This window comes from Drosophila takahashii, chromosome 3R (genome assembly GCF_030179915.1).
Source record: "Drosophila takahashii strain IR98-3 E-12201 chromosome 3R, DtakHiC1v2, whole genome shotgun sequence".
In the NCBI taxonomy this organism is placed as follows: domain Eukaryota; kingdom Metazoa; phylum Arthropoda; class Insecta; order Diptera; family Drosophilidae; genus Drosophila; species Drosophila takahashii.
In genome coordinates, this window is record NC_091681.1 from 13908634 (window position 1) to 13925563 (window position 16930).

The 16930-nt window shown below is 38.2% G+C and overlaps 2 protein-coding genes across 5 annotated transcripts in view; one reads left to right on the top strand and one right to left on the bottom strand.

Annotated features, from left to right (window-relative positions):
• The window catches only part of pum (pumilio), a 192476-nt gene that overhangs the window by 109313 nt on the left and 66233 nt on the right, over positions 1-16930 (bottom strand). The window lies entirely within an intron of this gene.
• LOC108059461 (uncharacterized) lies at positions 11600-13255 on the top strand. The gene is made up of 2 exons (XM_044396288.2): positions 11600-12051; positions 12115-13255. The coding sequence occupies exons 1-2, from the start codon at positions 11921-11923 to the stop codon at positions 13253-13255; spliced, it is 1272 nt and encodes a 423-aa protein (XP_044252223.1). The 5' UTR covers positions 11600-11920.

Sequence of the window (16930 nt, forward strand, 5' to 3'; positions counted from 1 at the left end):
AAAGGCGAAAAAAAGGCATAGTTGTTGGTAAAAAAAAGGGGGAATAATTCTAAAATATATTGCCAGAGACTCGACAGCATAGACGCACGTACATTCCCTTTCCAGCAGAAGTTTACCACCCTTTTCCGCCCTTCGATATCTTCGTCCTGCACCGGAAGCTGTGGGTAAGAAGAAGAGCAAGCAGAAGTAACCAGCTTCGAGACACATTTTCTAATAATGCTCCAGCGTCACGTATTAATGCGTTTGTTTGTATCTTCATTTTACCCGCTGGCATTTTAATGTATTTATTTTTTTCTCTCTCTCGCCAACGCTGTTCCCACCAGCAAAAAAAAGGGGAAAAGCTGAGAAAATGGCTAGAGGGAGGAAGAGGGAGAGAGAAGGGGTCTGAAGTTTTCTCTGGTGGTTTTTTCGGGCATGTTTGAGCATGCGACACACTTGTCTGGATAATAATGAAGTACGTTTACGTGTAAACTCTATCTAATATGTATGCTAAAAGCTTCAGCAACCAAACCTAGCGAAAAAAAAAATCAGAAAGTAGGATAAAGGAAGAAAAAACACGTGAATATACGCGGTAAATTTTTCTATTATAGATGGGTTAAGGCGAGGTGACCAAAAGGGGGAAAACATCAGGAGTGGAAATTAATTAGAGCTCGTTGCTCGAATCGAGTGCCAAGCTGCTGCTTTATCTCGGGTATCTGTGGCATTCGGACTATTGGGAATAGGTGGAAAAAGAACTGGTGTGAACGAGTAGATGATCGAATAAATAATGAGTTAGTGTCGGTGGTAAATGGAAGTGAATAATGAATTAGGGTAAAAGGAGCATCCATGTTCTTGGTAAGTGTGAGAAATTATTTAATAATTCAAATGTGAGTTGTACTCCTTAGATTAATTGATAATGTTGACAATTGGAAAGTCAGTCTGGAATAACACTCTACTTTTCAAGTCAACATAAGGAATTTTTTAGGTAAGTTTAATCCCATTTTACCTAGAATTCAGTTGAGTTTGGATTTTTGATTTTGAAATTCCATTCTCCACCTTAAATTCGTTACACTTTTGATCGGCTTTTCATGCCCAACTTCACTCCTGTTGTGGAAAGTCTAGTCCTGTGCCTTATATACACATTAATTCACTTTTGCATGAAAGCCACTTTACACTATTACCCGCACAACAACTCGGGGGGTGGCGAAGGGCGTAAGGATGTAAGGATGTGCCGTAGTTATTGCAAAACTGCGCAACGTGGAAAAATTCATCAAGCGCAAAATAACATTGCATACTTTATGGCGCATTATGAAAACACACGCGCTAGACTTGAGTGTGCGGGAGGGATGTTTTTGGGTGGCTGGGAGGCGAAATTTGCGCTACATTTACACAAAAACGTTTTAGAAAATGTGCACAACATGGCAACCCTGTCCCTTAGTCTGCCCCCAACATGCTTCCCTTTCGCACTCACTTAAAAATACAGGAAACATTTGAAACAAGAAAGGAAGCTACCTTCGGCCAGCCGAAGCTTATATACCCTTGTAGATAAAAGAATACTCACTCGGTGCAGTTCCAGGGATTCCAGATTCAGCGTTTCGATTTATTTCAATTTTGTTTTTAAGTAGTCAAGAATCAAAACGCCTACTTCCTACAAAGTTACAATGAATTTTCTTATATTTGTTTGGGAGCCTTAAGATATAGTGGTCCGATCCGGCTCGCTACGACATATGTACTACCTGCAATAGAAAGAAGACCTTCGGGAAAGTTTCATCGCGATAGCTTTAAAACTGAGAGACTAGTTCGCATAGAAACGGACAGACGGACAGACGGACAGACGGACATGGCTAGATAGACTCGGCTATTGGTGCTGATCAAGAATATATATACTTTATGTGGTCGGAAACGTCTCCTTCACTGCGTTGCAAACATCTGACCGAAATTATAATACCCTCTACAAGGGTATAAAAATGTATAAATATATATATATATAAAAACATTCTGTAATTTCTCTTATTTATCGAAACAACAATTATTTTTTATAATTAACTATCTTGGCAAAAATTTAATACAAAGAAAAAAAGATTTTTAAAGTATTTTAAATTGTCTTACAGAATTTCAAATCAATAATTTCGACACTGAAAAGTATGCCAGAAATATAAATTTTTATAAAATGTATTGTATCTATTCCGTAAATGTCCGAAACATTCTTAAATATGAATTCTAAATATTTTTATAGTTTTATCACCTAAAGTTCAATTAGTTACTCCTAAGGATAGTTTACTGTCATAAAACGCAAGCCAGCAGTTAACCCCGAAAAGCTCCACGCCCTCTTAACCCCCGACAGCCCCGATGAGTTATGCAGATAGCACTGATAATGATGATGATGATGATGACGAGCACCAGACACAGAAAATTTGAGAGGGTAAAAGTGGGGAGTGTAAACAGAGCAACAATCATGGCGACGAGGATGATGATGATTATGAAAACTGTGATAATGACGATGGCGGTGGCGTCTCTCTAGCTGACGTCAGCCAGTTCCATCCCAACAGGAGAACCCCACTGCTCCAACATTCGTGGGATATTTTCGCCATATGGCAGAGTAATGATAATAAACTCCTAAAAACACAGAGACACGAACACAGGCGGGGTAAAAACAGAGGACGAGGAGGAGGATAAAGCAACAGGAGACGGGAAAAGTGTCGTCATCGCCTCCAAGGATGTCACTCGGTTCTTATCTGTGGAAAAAAACAAAGTGAGGCACCGAGTGCTGCAGCCAACCAGCGCAACTTGGCAACTCTGCAACTTGGACTAACGCCCCAGATAACGTCAGTTATTTTCATTCAATTTCATCAGCCCCCCGTAGAACCGCAGAAAAATGCGCATTTTGTTTGATTTCCATCCGTCAGACTGGTTGGGAAAATTTAAGCAACAGTAAATCGCATAAGAGAGGAAAATACTGAGCAATAAACCGAAAGAAAACAGGTTAGATTGTGTTATATGGTGAGGGTTACACAAATTCTTATTGATAGTATTTTTGAAAAGAATTTATTGAAATTGTGAAACCGCAAAATTCTTTCGTTTTATTTCTGGGATGATTCGAAATTATTACTAGATAACAGTAATAGAATTCCTTCTTAATCATTTCATAATAATTTCTGAGTAAGTTACTAAATTTTGCATTTTTCAATAGCAAAATTTAAGTTTTTCCCCATAACATGGAATGCTTTTTGATAAAGTTGATAGAGTCTCCATTTCCTGTCCACAAAACGCCTTAATATTTTACTTAACTACTAGCTAACAACTGACAAATGCAATTAAAAATGTGCAGAAACAACTCAGTCCTTCTCAATGCCAACAAAAAAGTTGAAAATAAAACGAATACAGGAAAAAGTCTGGTGTACTTATATATTGGAAATCCTTTGATAATTTCAAACGTCAATATTTTCTCGTTATTGCTTCTTTTAAAAAGCAAACTGAATTCATCGACAATGATTTATTAATGGTTTTAAAATTTATTTACAAATATATTTACCAAAATATTTAAATTACCTTCACAATTTTTAGAACATCTTAATTTTATAATATACCTATTTATATTTTTGCAATTTTAACGACACTTTTGTTCTGTGCAGAGCAGACCCAGAGAATCATCATCAGGAGGACAGGGACATGGCCATGAGGTCTTGGTGGCTAACGTTGTTTCATCAACTCATCGCCAGCATCCTTCGGCTGTAACTGCTCCTGCTCCTGCTGGTTTTTCTGATGCTTTTGCTCTTCCTATTACGGTTGCTGTGGCCCCGCAGGCGTTATATGTAATTGCATTTTTTAGTTTTAATGGAGAACGAGAGAAATAGGAACCGGCTAAAAGGGGAATTGGTACTGGAACTGAACTGAACTGAAATGAGAAGCGGCAGCCGCGCTTCCCTTTGGCTGGAAGCTCTCTCTCTGGCTGCGAATGTAATTAATTTGTAACGTTTGATGACAAGCTTAATGGCCAACAGTCCAGCTGGGTGGGATGATCGGTGGGGGTTGGACCCAGCCTCGTGGGTGGTTTGTGGGTGGGTAAAAGTGAACAAAATGGGGAATGGGGAAGGGAGCGAAAGCTGCCTCCTGGTGCGTGTGACTGACTGGATTGCATTGGAGCGTGGTATCTAAGGGTTGGTCCTTAATAGTTTTATAATTGATTCTGATATGATTTGGCAAAATGAGAAAAAATCGAAAAACAAGACGAAACAAAATTGCAAAACATTAAATTCGATTTACAGTTCATTTACAGGGGGAGTTGGATGGGGTAGAAAACTCAATTGGAAATCCGGCTAGCCGAGGGTTGCATTTTAAGCGAAACTCGTAAATAATTGAGGGGAGTTTTTTAGACCCCAGGCTTTAATCTAGAGATTACGCAAACATTTGGAGAATTTAACCAACTTCGGCTCATTTCAATAGTCAGCTGATTGCCTTAATTTAGCACCAAATTCCAGGCAGCAGTCCCCGGGTTACCCTAATAGACAGCGACATGATTAAAGCCAAGACAAACATTCGCGCGATGGGGCGCAGACACGTGCAAAATGAGTTAACAATTTGCATGCAAATCTGCGCCGACAAGTCGCCTAATGTTAACCCATTAAGGCCGTGAAAAGCTGTCGTCGCTGCCCTGAAATCAAATTGTCGCCGTCGCCGTCTCGTCATTGCAGATTTTCCAGTTCGTTTCGCGCCAACGTGGGGGAAAAGTCACATTAGATGACTTCCCAGCGATATCATAATGGGCGAAACTCTGCGCATTTTTCTCTCGCTCTCCTAATGATGCTTGAAATCAGTAGGTTGAAGGGGGATTTTTTATGGGGGACAGATTAATCGTTAACGATCGGGAGGAATAATAAAGGTTAAAACGATCGAAAGTATAGAGATTAAATATTATAAATGTCTGAATCACAATATTTAGTTGAAAAGTTCAATTGCAAAATATAAAAACTTAACTTTATATTATAAAAACTGTAGTAATACCAGATAGCTCGTTTTGTCTTTATAATTATAAGTCATGGGCTTAACCACAAGTATCAATTTCTATGAAATAAATTCAAGACATAATCTGAGTTTAATTTGTAAAAAATCGTTTATTGGAAAGAGTTGTTAAGCAAGTAGGGGTCACAACATTTTCACAAAGTTTAATAATGGTTAAATTTACTAACTTTTTTAATGATAATTAAAATGTGTTTTTCATCATTATTTTTTATGTTATTTCGGCGATTACTTTATAAATAATCTCTAGTATTTATAAAGGTAAATTTTATGGTATTTATTTTTGTATAGCAAAATAATTATTAAATAACAAAACATTTTCAAAAAGTTTAAAAGTGGGAAGGTTTAAAATTGATATTTTCTGTCTCATTTCCGAGCTTAATCTTTTGATAAGCTTTAGTATTTTTAAATATTTATAATTATTTTGTGCATCAATCAAAGTGGCGGCGTGAAAACGCTTCAGACATTAATTGGAATCGCCCCGAGGCGGCGAGCCAAACAAACCAGAGTTGTCAACTCCATCTCTAAATATCCATCCATCCGATCCGAACCCCGCCCCGAAAAACCCAACTGCCCGCCCCTTTTCACACATCAGTGCTATCATCGGGTCTTCTTCTTCATCTCCAGCTTCGGCTTGTTCTGCTTCTTCTACATGTCGGCAAAGTTTTTTGATATCATGAGTGTGGTTAGGTGCGCTGGGCAAAAAAAAAAGAAGACGGTGAGGCGGGGGCACTGAGGTCGGACTGAGTCTACAAAAGTGTCACAGCATAAAAGCACAATCTATCCCCTACCAAACCCCTTTTGATACCATCGTGGTTCTTGCGCTGTGTCCACTCTGAAAAGTGTGAGAATAATGTGGACACGGTGGAAGAGGAACACCCAAACAGACACAACAAAAAAAGGCACACATACTCTGAACATTCAACCATTGCCGTGTCATTCACACGGAGACAAACTTTTATCGCTCCATAGACTACACCTTATTTAAGTCTATTTGAGATACCCTATAAAATGATATTGTATTTGTTTATTAGCCTTTTTCTTTCAAGTTGTTCTTAAATAAATGAATTTACCATTATAAATTAAGAACCGATACACTTGAAAGTAGTTTGAATATATATAAATGAGTTTATATTTTAATTTTATAATATTTAAATAAATAAGTTATTACGGAAGTTTCTTATATGATTAATACTAAAATGCGATTTTTTTTATTTAACCACAAAATTTATTCTAAAACTTTTCTTTTGAAATGGTATCTAAATGCCCTTTTTTAATAGACCTTTCCCCATCAGCTTCTGGTATTCTTTTTTTCTGCGACAGAGATAGAAGACAACTTTTTCGTGCCGAGTTTTTAGCAAACTCATTTATGTAGTTCTCGCTTCATGTTTACTTAAAGTTCAACTCGAGTGTTGTTTTTACAAATTGTTATCCACTGTGTGTCGGTTTCGGTGTGTCAATGTGTGTCTGGTTGTGCGGGTGTGTGTATGTGGGTGGTTTTTAGAGAGCGGCAGACGAAAATAGAAGCAGACAGTTTGGGAGTCACTACGGCAGTTTCAGTTCAGGAGTCAGTCCAAATTCAGTGTCGGTTTTCGGCTTTTGTGTTGACCTTTTTTTTTTCTTTTACCCTTCTCGCTTTTCCTGGTTACATTGCTGTGGATGTTGGTCCATGATAGTTTCAGTTTAGATTAGTAAACATTTCTAATTAATGTTGAAAAGGCGTGCAATTTGCTCAGCTTGTGGGGGAGATTCAAAAAATGCAAGGAATTGGATTTGGTGCAGGGAGAGAAATTTCGTTCTCTGTTTGAATATTTTAAGCCAACATCGTTTTGTTACATTTTCCTAATGAGATCATAAAGAAAATGATTGCCAATAAACGTAGTCAATACTGGACATAAAACTAATTACAGCCGTAAGACCGTCCGCTTTCATCAACGACTTTAAACACTCCATTAACAACTTTCATTACACAAACTTCAATCGGCCGCCCCTTTAACTACCATTTATGACTTTTATCAAAACATTTTCCCGAAACTATACGTTATGTTACCACTGACGTAATCCAGTCAAAAACCCATCAAGTAAATATTAAAGCCCGACTTGGAAAAAAATAAATACACGTTCTTATACATGGTGTCAACAGTTTAGCACAGACAGCGGAGATATAGCTAGTGGACCCCTAAGGAGGACCCTCATCAATTTTATTTATAGATTTATTTATGCGTCGTTTTCCTTCTTTATTGATTCACACACAAGACTCGCAGATCGAGCAGTTGATTAATTTAATTAATCAAATACACATTAGCGGCACGAACCATCCCGGATCGAATGAAATCAAGTCTCGGGCAATCATTATGGAAAAACACAAAGGAGAAATAAATAGAAGAGGAAGCCAATTCGTTCAATGAACTTGTGCTCCACAAAAAACAAATCAAATCGAATCTAGCCAATTATTATGCTAATTATCGTGCGTCTTAATTGCCTACTTGCTGCACATTCTAGACGCTTTTTAGACCGTGGAAAGTTGGCTTAGAAAGTTGCCAATAAAAACCATTGGCCAATGACCCAAAAACAGGCAAAGAAAACTGAAGAAAATCCGTGCTGGCAGAGGACAAACCAGATCTTCTTACTTCTTATTTTTTTCCAACTGACATTTACAGCTTGGACAACAATTGCAGCAGCATCAGCAAAAGAACAGGGCAGTGGAAAAAGCTGCAGACAAACACATGGAGATAATGTCTTTGCATGTTCTGTGCCATTGCAAATCTCGGCGGAGCCAAAAAAAAAAAATAAAAGAAATAAAACTCAACCAGGAAGCCACAGCCAGAAGGCCCAGATGTTCAGGCAGACAGAGTTGGTTAAGAGGGAAAAAGGGGCGATGGATTGGAGTTCCCAACCAGTTGAAAGCCGAGACCAAAGAGGTAGAAGGCTTTAGCATTCACGGCGGTATCTTCTGGCCATTCAAGTGTGTGTTTGCATCGTTGTTCTAGGCCAGTTTACATAGCACAACTTTTGAGATATTGACGCTGCACGAAGAAAAAAAGAACTGGGAATAGGAAGCCTCACGATGCGGTTAACGAATACGAGATACTTCAGGTTGATAGCCAAATGAAGTATAAGAAAATATTATAAAAATATTATATTTCTATATCATTCCTTTTCTTCTAACAAAATAAAACTGCCCGTAGATATCTTTAAGTTCTTGGGTTTTAAATATCAATCAAATAAACCAATTACCATGATAAAAGCAACCACATTTAATGGTCGAAACACTTGGCACTTTATTCAAGTTAGTGTATCATCAAAGAAATCCCAGCGAATCGCTTCATTTTATTGCCATCGATTGTAATTATTCAAATGGCTGAGGCAAAAGTTTTTGTTCTATTTTTTATTTTCCTCGTTCTCTCTCTTTTTCTCTCCCATAACCATTTCCATTTATCAACTTCTTACTCTTGCTGTAGCAAGTTTTTCCAGTTCACTTGGAAAACTATGCAAATTGTTTTCGGAACTTTGCGGGTAATGAGATGGATGGCAAATTGCTTGGTGTAATATCCACAGTTATGCAAGCACTGTACAGTTGAAGATGCATTGCAGTTGGTTTTTCGTTTAATTGGTTTAAAATTCATATTTATTTCCCTATAAATAAATGTAAAAATGCTGATTGTCAAACGGATTAATTTTCTGTATTAAGTAGAATTTAATTCTGCGTTTTATTGGTTACCTTAGAAAACTTTCCATTTAGAATTGGCCCATGACGAACGGAGAATTGTAGACAAAAGTACGTGAAAAAAGAGAATGAATAGAACTTGCTAAACAAACAGGCCGCCGGATATGATACATGAGGTGAAAAGAGGAAGAGAGAAAAAGGGGCGGGCTTAACACCCCAAACGTGACATCATCACTTTATATTTTGAATGATTCACAAGAATGGTCAACGCCAATCGCCACTGAGGTCTACAAATTGCTATTAAATATGAATGAAAAGCGGAAAAGGGAATGAAGAAAGGTAGGCGCAGCAATAAAAAAAGAGCTAAAAAATAAAGACGGTCGATCAAGGTGGGCATTGACCCACGGGGAAAACTGAGACCCACTGATGATGGTACTTAAAATAATAGTAAAGCAAATGCTCGCAGCATAAACAACAATTAACTTAAACGCAAAGTGCGTAACAGCTGAGAAAGAGACGGAAAGCGGTAACAATGGTCAAAAGCAAGACATTGACCCTTTGAGCCAAGACACAAACCATAGACATGTGGAAATCTACGGCAACATTGCTCATTAGCATACCGAAAAGCCATACAAAAGATGCAAACTTGTTGCTGTCGTCGTACTAACAACATGTTGTTGAGCTTGGCTCAAAGTTAAGGCCAAGGTCAGACTGGCAACATGTTGCCAAGCCCAAGCTTTGATGGCAATTATGATAGTAAGATCAGAGTTAGAAAAGTTTTTTAACAAAATTAATAACAAAAATTGTAAAATATTGTAGTATCATAATATCCCTTCATTATATACCCCTGTTTTTAAATTTATATTTGTAAGAATAAAACATTAAAAAAAAGTGAGATGCCCTAAGTAATAAAAACCTGATCTACATCTCTTTTCATACCCCATTGCTACTATAAAATCTGGGTTCCCCAGGCGCAAAATATACGCTAAGGTCAAGAGATGCACTTCGTGAAGTTGCTGGTAGCATTAACACATACGTGGTGTTAATGGCTTTGAGGAAAAAATACGAAACTCCCAACGAATGCCGGAAAAACTTTGGCTAAGACCAAAAACCACTTAAGAAAGGTCAGCCAAAAGTCGCAACACATAAACATTTCTACATAATACTTGCAACTTTAGAGGGATAGGAAGCTGAAAATCATCTCCCCATCTCCCGAAACCATTAAACTTGCTCCTTTCTTGGACTCGAATAAAGAATCTTCAGAGCCCACTTTGTCAGATTCTTTCGCCGCCCCCGATTTTCTATGATTTGCTCCACCTCCTTTTTTATAGCTCTCTTCAAACTAATAATCATGACTTGTTAATCTTTTCGCTGTTCTTCTTGCCAACTTGCCAACTTTTACGCCTATTACACTGACTTTTATGTATTAGAGTTGAAGAAAACCAATTTGACTTTAATTTCGGTTTAGAAATAAAGAAATTATTTAAAAGTACTATAAATTATATATAAATTTTTTTAATGTTAAAAAAAAATTCAAGATTCCCAATTTTGTTCCTTTTTTTATTAAATAAGATTTAAGGGCATCCAAAGTTCCTATTAGCAGAAAAAATACTTTTGCTTCATTCCTTCCATTTTCACGTCATTTTTTCATACATGTTCTAAGCTGCTTGGATTTAACGGTGGGTGATTGTGATTTTTGTTGTCGGTTGTTAGGTTCTCACTACTGACGGGTTCCGTAGTTATTTTTCCTTCACTTGTGGCTGCCTTTTTCACGCATTATCGTCATTATCATCATCATTGCGAGAGATGATTACCCGAATGCCGCCAACTATTATGGATGATGTAAGTGCAAAAAGCCATTGAACGCTTATTATTTTTTCACCTCTCCTTTTAACAATGTTTTTTTTTTGTTGGCCCACCTCCTCCTAACTTTACTTAGCCAATAAACGCGGAGTAATAAACTTTGAACAGACTGTGGCTAGACAAAACCTGGAGAACCTTTCACTTTGGCTTGGCTTCCGATCTTAAATGTTAAATTCGGGCTAAGCAGCTTAAGACCATTTTGGCTGGGGAAAAGTTTGTGGTTATCCTTGAACGAAAACACTTTCATTGACTCCTCGTTTCGGCTGCCAAAATGCGTTCGTTGCTGTCGGAAAAGCACCCAGCCAAACAGAAGAAAAGGACACATCATTTTCCCCCGCCCCAAAAGCTTTTCCTTCACTTTTCATCTGCAGTTAGTGGCTTGGAAGTTACTTGGCTGCATTTTCTGTTTAGCTGCGTTTAGCTTACCAAGTATTTTTGGCACTTAACCAAGGTTAAGTAAGACTTTCCCCCACCGACTTACAGAAAAGAAAAGCCAAACTGAATCCGGCAAAAATAAGTGATAAAGAGTGGGTGAAATAGGACATAAAAGGGGAGCGTGTCTTGCTTAAGATTCAATTCAAGGACTTCCAGTAAAAGTCGTTAAAGTAGCGGATAACTAGCTTGGGAGAGTGTAAAACAGATTTTTTAAAAATGTTGCGATATGCTTCAAACTTGAGGGGGTTACAATTTATTATGATAAGATAGGGGGAAAAAAGGAAAGCTATTTTTTATTTTCTACTTTAGGACTCTTTAAATATTTTCCCTACTAGAAAGACTTTCTGGAAAACTTGTTAGCTTTTCAGGGTCTTCGTTTGGGATGCTCCTATTTGAGCAGTTTTCCGGCTTCATTAAAAGCTATACTGCAAAGAAAGAGACCGAAAGAGTCGGACAAAAAGAGACGGCATGCAAGCTAAAGCAGGACAAATAGAAAGAGACACGAAATCAAGTCAGCGAGCAAAGTGCGTAAACAAAAACAAATAGATGTAAATTGAAATTGAAAACGTTACGCATGCGCCGCTTTTCCAACCAAACTTGACTGAGGCTTTCCATGGAAATCCGCATGTACTCTTTTTTTTTTTTCGTCTGTCGCTCGACTTTCAAACCTATCGAATATCAAAGAGAGAGGGAGCAAGAGAGATTTCGAAGGAAGTCAGAGGGAGTCGGCACCACAAATTGGAAGCTGGCTGGCCTGGCAGCAAATGAAAATGGCAATTGGAAACGTGAGGTTGAGATGCAGCAGTTCTCCTCCTCCATCTTTTCCGTTCAGTGAGCATCTCCATCCGAAGCCGATGAAATTGAATCTGCTCCGGCTGCAAGGCAATAAAAGTGGGCGACTGACCAGAGAGATGCGTCACAAGTCGGTCGACAGCCAGCGCACCCATAAGTTATGGAGCCATGGATCTGGATATCCTGAATCAGCACTCGTCCTCCGCGTTTCTCTGGATCGCCATCTGTTGCACATGGAGCCTGTTGCTATTGAATTTCGAGGGTTGCGCGGCGATTCCGGGCGGAAGTAGCGGGGAGCGGTAAGATCTAATTAGAAATTTGTAATTAAATAAATCCTTATAAATTTCCTGAATTCTTTGCAGCGTCCACATCCGTCTCCATATGCCCGAGGTGGTGCGTCAGCATACGCATTTCCACAACGTCTACAAGTTACCGCGGAAAATCCACCCGGTTCCGGCACCACCGCCCACAACGATCGCCACAATGCATCCGAAATTCGTCGGAAAACCCCATGTTCAACTTTTGGGCTATACAACGGCGGTGGGAAATTCGGGACCAATGTCGCCCAATTTAATGCAGCTCATGGGTACGGCAGCCACGCCCACTCTCATGCCATCGCCCACCAATTTGATGCCCAACTATGGCCCGGCCTTGTTCGATAATTACAATCAGGAGTCGGCTTTGAGTGCAACAACTACCACAACGACAATGAGACCTCCGAGTTTAAAGATGGCCAAGCAGCAACAATTGTTGCAACAAATATTTACACCTCAAAAAACTGAAGATGAGGACAATTCGGCCGAGGATAATCAGTTGGAGAGCAATTCTTTGCTTAATAACAATTTTCTAGAGGCTCTGCAAAGGGAATATCTCTCCAAGTTCGGTGGACGACGGAAGCGAAAGAAATCCAGCTCAAAACTTAGAAATTCAAACAAGGAGTTTTCGAATTATTTCAGGAGCAAACCATATTACTATCAAGATGAGGATTTATCGGAGAACTTTGAAGACTACCAGGACGAACAGCCACAGCACGAGGATTACGAGGAAGTGATGGTGATGAGTACGCCCAGCAAATACGGTGGCGGCTATTATCCATCGGGATCGGAAGAAGTTGATCAGGATCACGCACAGGGTTATGATAGTGCTGTGGCATTTAGCGGTCAGGATAATAGCATCTCACCATCCATACCCACAATGGAGGATTTTCTGGAAGATGCCAATAATCCAGCATCTGGTTATGGATCCGGTGGAGGTGGAAACTTTGACCCCTACGGCAGCAACTTTTCGAATGATATGATTTCCCAGTCCTGGCAGCCTTCCTCAACGAGTGCCACCCTGAGCAACAGTTGGTCGCGGCCCACTACCAATTCCTTTACCAATTCCTCAAAGGGACCTAAATCCAGACCCGTTCGATCCAGAGGTCGAACTAAAGTTCGATACGTCAAGTTGATCACACGTAAGAAACGTAAGAATCACATTCGTACCAAAAGATATCGACCATAATTTAAGGTTGCAACAGCAAAAAGGTTATTCAGTTACTCTTCAGTAGTTTATGTAAACTAATTTGTTAATTATTTATAATGAAACCCAAAAATGTGGAAGAAAAAATTAAAAATATATACGACAACTAAGAACTCAGTTCTCATTTTTAAAAATTCACCATTAAGGTTACTCATAATTTAAACTGTTTAGATTTCGTTGGTTTAAAATTCAAAATCATATAAGTCTTACCCCTTAGAAATATTCTTGAATATCTTCAAATGTTTTGCAAGCCCTTACCTGTAATGAAAAAGAATAAAAAGGCGTTTAATAATACGCATAAGAATATATTAAAGTACATTTAAATAATTTAAAAAGATATTAAAGTGTTGTTTATGAGCCAAGTTAATTATAAATTTGTAATAGAGAAAAACATTTATTTCAGGGTCTTCTTTGATTTCTGCCATTTTGCTGGTTCTCTGACTAAAACAAACTTTCATTGGATGCGCACACAAGTTGTAATAGAGACGAGCTGAGGGGAAAAACTACCCCACAAACAGAAACCAGAAACCGATTCACCATCGTGCCCCATTTTCCTACCCGAAGCCAGCAAATAAAAAGTACAATTAAATGGGCAGTCGAGAGGGAAAAGGGGATTCGAGCTGAGCAAATAATAAGTACAAATGCTAATAAAATTCAATTAAAGGCCACAAAATTACAATAAAAGTGGGCCCGAAAAGGAAACTAACTCAGCCTCTGGACAAAGTCGAAAAGACGACTGAACGGGGGTGCTATGACCCATGAAAAGTCAAAATTAACGACTCATTTGGCCAAATTGAAGTCATAAACTAGAAAGCAGAATAGGAATGGGAAAATTCAGGTCTTCCCTTCTTAGTCATCCAAGAGAAGTTGTAAGAAAATATCTACGAATATTTTATACTTGTTACCACAGCCAACCAAATAAAAAAAATAATCTCCTTAAATAAATTAAAATGTTTAAATCATCTTCAAGGACTAAGCTTTTTAAAATGATACCCTAAAATCGATATAGCCTTTTTCTACACAACTAATGGGTATAAACTGTATATATTATACATTTTATATGGAACAGATCCAAATAAGTGACGGAATAAATGTCCAAAGAAGGGATGATATGTGGGTGGAACGAAGGATGAGCGCCAAGCTTTGTTTATTTGTCTCTGTCCCCTGTCTCCTATTTCACATTCTTAATTTTCTGCTGGTCATATTTTTATTTCATTTGGGCTATAAAAATGCTATGAACAGATAGAATGAATGAGTGAAAGTGTGATGTGAAAACATTTTCTGCATACTTCGGGGAGCGAGGAAATTAAAAGCGTGTAAAGATTTTCATTTGCTTATCCCAAACCAGAAAAATAAGAGCAAGGACATTTCTGGGGGCCAGTGAAGCACATAAAGTGTTGATGTGCCAACCATATGACATTTATTGTTTAGCCGAGACGACAGCGAATGTCTTCCACTGCCTTTTTGGGGGTTTTTTGGCTTTTGAGGATAGAATTTGCGGGGCGAGAAGATGAGGGCCATGTTTATTACCCCAAACAGATGGCTTTGGAAAGGGAAGGCACGGCAACAAGTGGAGCACATTTCTCTTCAGTTTTCCTCCCACTTCTCAGAAAGATTTATGGGGCGTGGGTTTCGGGCTGATGTCATAATATATAAATGTATTTGCGATTAAAGGCGTTCGCACTGAGCCTGTGAAATGATCAATGGCTTTGTTATATGACCAGTATAAATCGTTGACAAAGGTCATAAAAAAATTAAGGCAAAAAATACAGAAGCTTAAAAACTTGGCTTAAGAGGAAAAACTTTTATAACATTTAAAATGTTTAAAAAAATCTTTACATTTTTTACAAATTATGAAAGAGTATTATTTTCAAGTAATTAAAGTATTCCTGTTATATTACAAAATACTTAGCAAATATTTTCTGCACTGTTGGCACTAATTTCGCGTACAAATTGCCTTCACTTAAATCCCCAACAATAAACGCGCATTTACGAGGATTTTTTTTGCTTGCAAACACTTTTATTTGCCATTGACGTAATTGATTTTCTCGAAATAATGGACAACAGAGTTGTCAGAATGACCAATATTCTACAATATCCGATCCGTCTGCCCCAAATGACAACTTTATCTGGCCACAAACACACAGAATGAGGGAAAATTTTCCATTTCCTTTTCGGTTTTACTGAAAGCGACATAAAAATGGCACCACAACAAAAAGTGGGAGCAAAATGTTGATATTTGGCCGGGAAAGCTCTTCTCTTCCCCTCCTTTTCAACCCAATTTAACACTGAAATCAACATCAAGTTTATAAGCCTAATAAAAGTTTTATATTTCCCTTCGTATATCACATATAATAATCGCATACAAGAAAAAATTAATTTTCCCATTCAACTGGAAAAATTATAAGGGGAAATAAACAGATATACATCATTAGCACTAAAACTTGAAGAAAAACCATGTGTCATGAAGGGGGAAAAAAAAAGAAAACACTTCTGGGTTGGCTAATTTTTAGATAAATGACTGGAAATCTTCTCGCCAAACAATTCATTAATTTAATTAATTTGTGGTAATTAAATATGGTTGCACAAGCTACACAAGCGGAGGGGTGAATTTCGTCCTAGTCATCATCCACTCAATGGGACGGTCATTTGTTAGATATAAGCAAACTCAGGCATATTGCCATATATATTTTCCACTCGCATGTTCATCAATTCCCCGGAGAATCTATGGGGCGAGCTTTAGCACTTTTCCCCATTTGCTGGGTGTGGTCTAGGGACCAGGAAACCACCCACAGGACCCGGCTTAAATGGGTTAAGTGCTGGCGATAAACACATTTGCAGTTCAAGGGAAAAGAAAGGTGAAGAAACGAGCAATCAGCACCCACTAAACCGAACCGTATGCCACAGAAATGTATTGTCATGCCACGCCCCATTCTTAACTATTTTCGCACGAAGATTAAGGGGATGCCAGAGATTTTTAAGGATTTTTAGAAGTTAAAAGAATAAATAGGAGAAAGGGAATATAGAATAAAATGTATTGCAAATATGAAATTTGTGTTAAGATATTTAAACTTCTCTAATAATACATTTTAATTAAACCTATATCTTCATTTTTATTTTCCTTAAAGTGCATTCGAATGACATCACCTTCTTTCCTGGTTGTGCGTGTTGGAAAATATATATCTATCACTCAAACTGACTTAATTTGCATTAAAGCTGAACGCCTCGCTGTCGACTTTTCCACCAACAGATGCAATCCATGTAATCATCCGACAAACCGCTGGACAATAAAGCAATTTAATTAAAATGAAAAGTTCTCCGCCAACAACAACGACTGCAGTGTGGGGAAAATGAAATACTCGGGGGCATTACGACAAATGTATTACAAAATGCTAATTAAATGGCACAGAAAATTGGGCCAAGCCTTTCCTCGTAATGGAAACTAAGCTAATCACACCCCAAAGGGGAAAATAAGGGGGAGCGGTGGGGTCTCAATTCCATTGAGGATTGTGCGTTGTAAAAATAAAAATTACAAATTCCTTTCGCTTATTTGTGACAATTAAGTGCAAATTACACATTCTGTGTCACACTTACAAGCTATTGCACACAAATGCACGCACAGTGAGCTTAGGTTGTCAACATGGGATATGTTTGAAA